An 8316-nucleotide genomic window follows, 5' to 3' on the forward strand; every position below is an offset into this window, starting at 1 on the left:
AATGCTGCACAAATTTTAACTTGTGAAATCGTGCCACAACCTGAGTTCCGGGCATCGTAAAAAGTACAAGTGAACAGCAATCCTGGTACAATGCCAGTGAAATTTCCTCATCTTTATAAAACCACAACAATGCATATAGCTCTGGTGCCAATTATGATCAAAATAGGTTCCCATAGGTACGTACATTCAAAGAAAGACTTTAAGAATGCCTTTTGATTGTTTGTGTCATGACCATTAGGTGGAGACCAAGAAGCAAAAGAAAAGATTGGAACGAAACTGAGGTGGAAGGATACCCAAGTGTTGTGGGCACCTGCCATAGGACTTGAAGCGTACAACATGCGAGAGTACAAGGTTGTGGTGCTGGGGAGTGGTGGGGTTGGAAAGTCTGCACTAACAGTGCAGTTTGTGACTGGGGCCTTTCTCGAGCGCTACGACCCCACGATTGAGGATTTCTATCGTAAAGAGATAGAAGTGGATTGCTCACCCTCTGTCCTGGAGATTCTCGACACCGCAGGAACTGAGCAGTTTGCTTCCATGCGAGACCTCTACATCAAAAACGGGCAGGGATTTGTGTTGGTGTACAGTCTACTCAATCACCAATCGTTTCAGGTATGCATTTTCAGTCATTTTGCTAAAGCTTCCATCTGTTTTATTTGTTTCATTCTGGCTTTTTTCTGGATCAACAAATGAGCAAATATCCATCAATTGTATTTATGGATTGCTGTTGGTTTTAACTCTAGCAATTAATTTTGACCAAACTCTGTGGCATTATGGTTAGAGCCTCTGCCTTGGAAGTCAGCGGTTCAATTCTCACCCTGTCCGAGTTGCACCATAGACATTAAAATGATATGTGCTGCTTCCTTGATTGACTTGCAGAATTTAGAAGATCAAACATGGACCAACCCTGTATGTTGGCATATATGGGGGTAGGGGAGATTTATCCTTGATTCCCATGCTTACTGTGGAGAGAAAAGCAATTATAAATGGCATCACAGGTACCCAGAGTGCTCTATGAAGTTGTCATGTCTGCCAAGGTCATCTGCTGTGTGATGTTAAAAAAATATCATGTGCGTGTGTGTCAATCAAGGGTTCAAGCTCCCCTCATTTGTGATGACTGGGTATAAGAGTATTCAATATTCATGCTGGCTAGTGGGGCAATGGCATCGATCCCAAAGGAGGATGTGAACCAAAGCACAAGTTATCGACTGATGGTGACACTTTGTTCACCCCTTAGGGGTCCCCCTGCGGAGAATTTACAAAACGTTTGGGGAGTATCTTTTACACAGAGAGGAGTAAAACCCAAGCCAAGATGTCTTTCATGGCTGTTCTTGTACATGGAATGTTCGATCTATGCTCGACAATGAAGGGCAAGTGGACACAGAACGCCAATAATTGGAATGCCATCATCTTGCTTAAGGCCATTGTATGGACCTAGAGGTTGGAGAACTGGACAGGGATATCATCAATTGCTGCCATCCAAGAAACTACGGGTTTGGGAAATGCCACACACCAGCTGGGCAAGTGTGGTTGTAACGGCTGGACGACCCACCCCCCAAGCACAGCAAAACAACCAGAGAGGAGATATTGCCATTTTACTGAATGGCCTGGCCATTGCTGCCTGCATAACTGAGGATAATTGGAAGTCATGGGGATCTAGAATATTAAGAGTTGCACTCACCGCAGTGAAAGGATTTAGATTGCCTGCATGTCATCTTCTTATTCATCAACCTTTGCAGCTGGTCAGGAAATGAAGGATGATTTCTGACGATCTCCAACATGAAATTGATGACGTACCATCTCAAGACCCATACATAATGTCGGAGACTTCAACGCTCGCTTTGCGTTTTGCTGTCCGTAAGATGATGGGTAGGAGAGGGAGAGAGGTCCACATAGTTTTGGTCCAGTGAGCAGTCCTGGGAAAAAGTTATTGAACTTTATCATTGAACAATGCAACCATCTGCAACAACCAATTCAGCTGGAAGAGTATACACAAGCAGATGTGGCAACACCCAACATCGAAGAAATGGCATCTCATTGACTGCAGTAATTCGACAGGACGGGAGGAGATGCAATGATGTTTCGGTGAAGCGAGGTGCTGAATATCAGATGGATCACAAACTATTCCGAATCAAAATGAAAATCGACAGAAAATGGTTCAAGGTAAGAAAGGAGAAGAGATTTGCCAGGTATGATGTGACCAAGCTCTAAGAATAGTTGATGCAACAGTGGTGAGAACACATAATTCAGGATACAGTGATAGCAAAAGCCACTGAAGCCTGGAAGGATAACAGCTCTATCGAGGGGAAGTTGTCTGTTCTCTGGGCAGCTAAGGCTGCTGAGTCGGTACTTGGAACAAAATGGTGAAATCAACCAGATTGGTTCAGAGAAAGGTCTGAGTCACTTGAACCCCTCTCTTTTGCAAAATAAATTAACTTTATTCCAGGTGGTTGAGTACGGGATGCAAATGACATTTGCCTCGGTACATTCATGAGCCTGGCAAGCAACAATGCCTGTGAAGAATGCCTGTTTTAAGGGCAAGATGGAGGAGGCACAGGAGATGAGGTTTGGAGGGAAGACGGTCTGGCAATGCATTAGAGACTTGCAGAGAGGAGAAGGGGGCTTTACCTACCCAGACAACCAATGTGGAGAATGAAGATGGTAACCCAGATCCATAGAAGCAGCAAAACGTCATAAGTGGAGGTGACACTTTACAACCATCCTCGACATCCAAAGTCAGTTTAGTCAGGCAGTGTTTTAGAGAGCCAAGCAGAGACCATTCAGATCACAAATGACTGATTTGCCAGTGATAGAAGAGTGGATGCAGGCAGGTGGCAAAATGAAAAATGGGAAGACTGGAGGCAGTTCTGGCATACTTCCAGAGATGCTGAAGGCAGGATGCTCTCATGGCGATTTTTGTGAAATAAAACTGAGATTGCTGCATGTAGTGTAGAAGAAGGGTAGAGTGCCCAATGAGTGGTCGATTCCAGTCCTCATGCCCAACCAAAATAAGTGGGACCTTACAAACTGCGACAACTTGCATGGCATTGCACTGCTCAGTGTTGTATGGAAAGCAGTGGCAAAGATAATACAGTGTCTGCTGCAAGAGCTCGCCTAAGAAGTATTTCCAGTGATAATTTGGCTCCAAGAGACAAGGTGGTTGCTTTGACATGATCTTCACTGGCCGCCTGCTGGTCGAGAAAGTTTGGAAGCACAAGTCCAGATCTTTTTAGCGTTCAGTGACCTGATGAAGGTGTACGACCCTGTACCTCGGGGAGCACGTTCGATTGCACTGAGGAAGCTGGGAGTCCCAAAACCCATGATTGAGCTCCTCTGGTCTTTCCATGCAGACAAAGCACAGATCCGGCTGGATGATAACACTGCTTGAAGGGATAGACACGGACAATGGAATGAGACAGGGATGTTGTATGGCACATTCACTCTTCAAGCTGTGCTCATGTCTTATCGAACAGTGGGGTATAAGGATGAAGTGAGTGATGAAAGGTTCAGGAGTCGATCTTAGATACAAGCACAATTGGAAGCTCTGTAGGAGATGCACCCGAAATGCAAATGAGACTGCTGACGGAATGCCAGTTTTCCGATGATGCAGCCCTTATTGCCACCACTAGAATGGCAGCCGCAACCACTAGAATGGAAGAGATGAAAAGATGTTGCCAGATCGCACCTGCAGGAGATCAAGGTCGCTGAAAACAAGTGGTTTGAATTGGCCACCACCCCCCCCCCCCCCAAGACGGTGTGGTGTACTGCGTACCAAGAAGGCCTGGAGGTGGGAGCAACAAGCAAACAGCTGATACAATCAGCACCAGCCCAGGTCATCTGTGACACTAAATTTCTTGACACATTACAGATGTGGAAGTGTTTAGAAGAGAAGGTGATTGAGGCATAAGTGTACAGCAGAACGGGAGAAGCCTATTGGAGAGCAGCATGGAGCAGTGATGTGCGAAATCTGCCACGGATGGTTCTGCAGCAGAGGTGGTCTTGCTGTATATAGATGTAGCTCTGAACAGCTGGGCAGTTGATGGCAGCTGGAAAGGAAGGTGTGTGTGTGTGTCGGTGTGTGATTTGTGTGACAGCCCTTTTATGAGCCTGAGACCCTGTAAATGCACAAAAAAACGTATTCAATGTTCTTTCAATAAAAGCTTTGTAATTGCTCTTTCTGTGAAGCCAAAACATTGATATTTTTTCCTGGATAAGAGACCATTTGATACTTTTGACATTGACTTTTGCAGACATGAGAGAGGCTGTTTTACACATCAATGCTTGTCCAAATTATTTCGGAGCATTTGAGGTTTCCTGCATATAGTACTAGTTCTCTACATGTCTATCTTTGTGCATGCTGGTATTGCACTTCCGAGTTTCACTACTGTTGGTTATTTTTAGTCACATCGCTCAAATGTCTGGAAAAAAGTCATTCTAGCTCGTCAAATAATTTGCATTTCAAGAGCAAAGGACATTGATCATAAACATGGAGAGTGCTGCATTATGAATATAATTAAAAAAAATTTTTAATCCAAGATAAATGGAAATATTATAATAATAAAACACATTCTGCCAGTAGTGTTTCTGCATCCCCGGTGCCCACCTCAAGTACCAGGGCTGAGTAGTAATCCATATTTGCTCAATAGGTAAGAGTAATTTACAGGTGTTGCCTCCAGGTGCAGCTGAGCAGTGGACTTGAATGAGGTTGTTGTTTTTTTTACGTAAGGGCTTGTGTGTAATTACATTTCATGTTTGCTGAGAATTGCTCCAAGGGAGATTCATTAGCTCATAATTGAGGCTTTGCGAGGCCATTCCTCTATTGATGAAATCATACAAAGGTGGATCATCACCGTTCACACTCCATCAGACTGTTGACACTGCATCTGAAGGTCAACCAACCACTGATGTAACTCGGTTCCTGATGGTCAATGGTTGGTCGAATTGAAGGTCGACTAACCACTGACCATCAGGAACCGAGTTGCACGTTAACAATGTGAAAGCTTTTTTGCAGTAGAACGAACACATGACCAGAACTGCATTTGTCAAAGCAGCAGCAACTTTCCTGGAAGTGTGTTCTGCATGCTGATGGACAAACTGGAAAAGAGGAATAGTTGTACAAAATGGGTTCCTTAGTATGTGCCCAATTGAGGATGTGCATGACTCATCTGCAGTGTTGGCAAACATGCGTGTGACATTCCTGAAGCACATCCATGGTGGACAAAATTCTGCAGCATTTGTTTAATCCACAGTTGACGAGGTAAAGTGCTCAATGGCAGTCACTACAGTCAAGAAATACAATCTCTCATCGTAGCCAGGGAGTACTGAAGGGTGATGCCCACACCCACTGAAGGGTGGCCTTGTGCTCGACCATCCCATGCCCCAGGATCAGAATGCGAACCGGGTGTATTTATGGGAAGATACTGTAGGGAGGATTGCATTTGGCACTACATCAAAGGCAGCCTGAATTGCTGCACAATGGCTTTTTATTTATTTATTTCTCTCCAAGATGATCACATCAGATACTGAGCTGTTAACTGACTTTTGACCACACCCCTCTTCGAGCCTCTTGAGACATGTCTTGCATCGTGGCTTGTCACATGTTAACCGAAACGTTGAGTTATTGTTTGTTCAATTAAAGTTTGGAGAACTTAGCATGGATTCCTTTGATTATACTCCCAACCACATGTCTTTACTTGTGTGTGTGTATACACTGCCTATAGAATGTCTTCCCCCACTTTCCAAATTTTCACCTTTTGTTGCCTTGCAACCTGGAATTAAATTGCATTAAATCAGACTTCCCCATCTTTATTTGCACATCGTAACCCAGAACTTCCAAATGAAAAACAGATTCTACAAAATTTCAGAAAATTAATCAAAAATACAAAACTAGAATGTCTTGGTTGGATAAGTGTCCATCCCCATTATAGTAGCAATTGTAAATGAGCTCTGGTGTAACCAATTACCTTCAAAATCACACCAAGTTAATTGGCCTTCACCTGTGTTAAATTGTCACGATTCTGATTATTTCAGAATAAAATCAGTTCCTGTGGGTTTCCTCTGCTGGGTAGTGCATTTCACAGCAAAGACTCAATGATGATAACCAAGGAGCTTTCAAAAGACCTCTGGGATAAAGTTGTGGAAAGGCAGAGATCAGGGGATGGGTATAAAAAATATTTCAAAAGCCTTGAATATCCCTTGGAGCACAGGCAAAAGATGATCATTAAGAAGTGGAGAACATAGACCCTGCCTACATCAGGCCGTGCCTCCAAACTGGATGACCAAGCAAGGAGACTGATCAGAGAGGCTACCAAGAGGCCAATGGCAACTTTAAAAGAGCTACATACCTGTATGACAAAGAATGGTCACTGTGTACATGTGATAACAATGTCCCAAGCACTTCACGGGTCTTGCCTGTACAGTTGGGTTGCAGGAAGGAAGCCATTACTCAAAAAGCCCATCTTGAGTCCCGTTTGAGGTGTGAAAAAATCCACTCCAGAGATTCTGAAGCCATGTGGAAAAAGGTTTTGTGGTCTTCCGAAACCAACATGGAACTTTTTGGCCTAAATGCAAATTGTTATGTTTGGCGCAAACTCAACACAGCACATCACCCAGACTACACCACCCTACTACGTGAGGCATGGTGGTGACAGCATCATGTTATGGGGATGTTTCTCATCAACAAGGACTGTGGCACTTGTCAGGATAGAAGGGAAAATGGATGGAGCAAAATACAGAAAAACCCAAGAGGAAAACCTGCTGCCCTCTACAAGAAAGCTGAAATTGGGATGGAAGTTCACCTTTCATCATGACAATGACCCGAAGCACACAGCCACAGCAACATTGGCATGGTTAAGGAACAAAAAGATAAATGTCCTTGAATGGTCCAGTCAGAGCCCTAACCTAAATCCAATCGAAAATCTGTGGCTTGACTTGAAGAGATTGCTGTCCATCAATGCTTGGGCAACTTGACTGAGCTTGAACAGTTTTGTACAGAAGAATGGGTAAATATTGCCCAATCAAGGTGTGTGAAGTTGGTACAGACCTATCCCAACAGACTCACAGCTACAATTGCTGTCAAAGGTACTCCCCCCCCCCCCCCCAAGTATATTCTCGTTTTGTGTATTTCATTAATTTTCTGAAATTTGTAGAATTTGTTTTTCACTTGGAAGTTGTGGGTTACAATGTGTAACCCACAACTTCCAAGATGAGGCAACTTTTACATCAGTGGTAATGTCAACCACCACAATTTCTGCACTTTTTATTTGTTTTTTCTTTTCTTTTCTTTTCTTTATTTGTATACAAGGCTTGTGGAAGAACTACAGTACCTTCAGAAGGTAGTGACACCCCTTGACTTTTTCACATTTTGTTGTTACAGCCTGAATTTAAAATGGATAAAATTTTATTTAAAAAAATTTTTTGTCACTGATCACACATCTGTGGAAACACCCCATCGTATCACAGTGGAATTTTGTTTTTAAACTTTTTTACAAAATTTTGTTTTTAAGGTGAAATTTATTACGTAAACTATTCAACCCTTTTGCTATGACTCTCCAAATTGAGCTCAGGTGCATCCAATTTCCTTTGATCACCCTTGAGATGTGTCTACAACTTGAATGTCGGCCACCTGTGGCTAATTCAATTGATTAAACATGATTTAGAAAGAAACACACCTTTCTATATAAGGTTCCACAGTTGATATGCATGTCAGAGCAGAAACTCTACCATGAAGTGCAAGGAACTCCATAGAACTCTGAGAATCGTGAGTTAGGCATAGATCTGGTGAAGGCTATGAAACAACTTCGAGAGTGTTGAAAGTTCCCAAGAGCACAGTGAGCTCCATCATTAGGAAATAGAAAGAATATGGAACTACCCTGACTCTTCCTAGAGTTGGCCGTCCGACCAAACTGAGCAACTGGGCAAGAAGAACCTTAGTCAGGGAGGTGACCAAGAAACCAATGGACACTCTGACAGAACTACAGAGTTCCTTGGCTGAGATGTGAGAACCTGCTGGAAGGACAACTATCTCTGCAGCACTTCACAAATCTCGGTTTTACGGGAGAGTGGCCAGACAGAAGCCATTCCTGAGAAAAAGGCACATGACGGCATCCCTGGAGTTTGCAAAAAGTCACGTGAATGACTGAGAGAATGAGGCAAAATATTCTGTGGTCTGATGAGACGAAAATTGAACTCTTTGGCCTGAATGCAAAGTGCTACGTCTGGTGGACACCGAGCAAAACTCATCAGTCATCACCCATCTCACGCCATCCCGACTGTGAAGCATGCTGGGGGCAGCATCATGCTATGTTGATGCTCTTCAGC

General features: G+C 43.5%; 1 protein-coding gene across 1 annotated transcript in view; it reads left to right on the forward strand.

The window, feature by feature from the left end:
- LOC147012903 (ras-related protein Rap-2c-like) overlaps nt 1-8316 on the forward strand; it is a 60533-nt gene that overhangs the window by 25624 nt on the left and 26593 nt on the right. Inside the window, exon 2 of the mRNA XM_085854242.1 lies at nt 239-609. Coding sequence (XP_085710368.1) covers nt 337-609 — 273 coding nt within the window. The 5' untranslated portion in view covers nt 239-336. The remainder of the gene's footprint in view (nt 1-238; nt 610-8316) is intronic.

This window comes from Eptatretus burgeri, chromosome 14 (assembly GCF_056783735.1).
Source record: "Eptatretus burgeri isolate ZD-2024b chromosome 14, Ebu_testis_v1, whole genome shotgun sequence".
In the NCBI taxonomy this organism is placed as follows: Eukaryota; Metazoa; Chordata; class Myxini; order Myxiniformes; family Myxinidae; genus Eptatretus; species Eptatretus burgeri.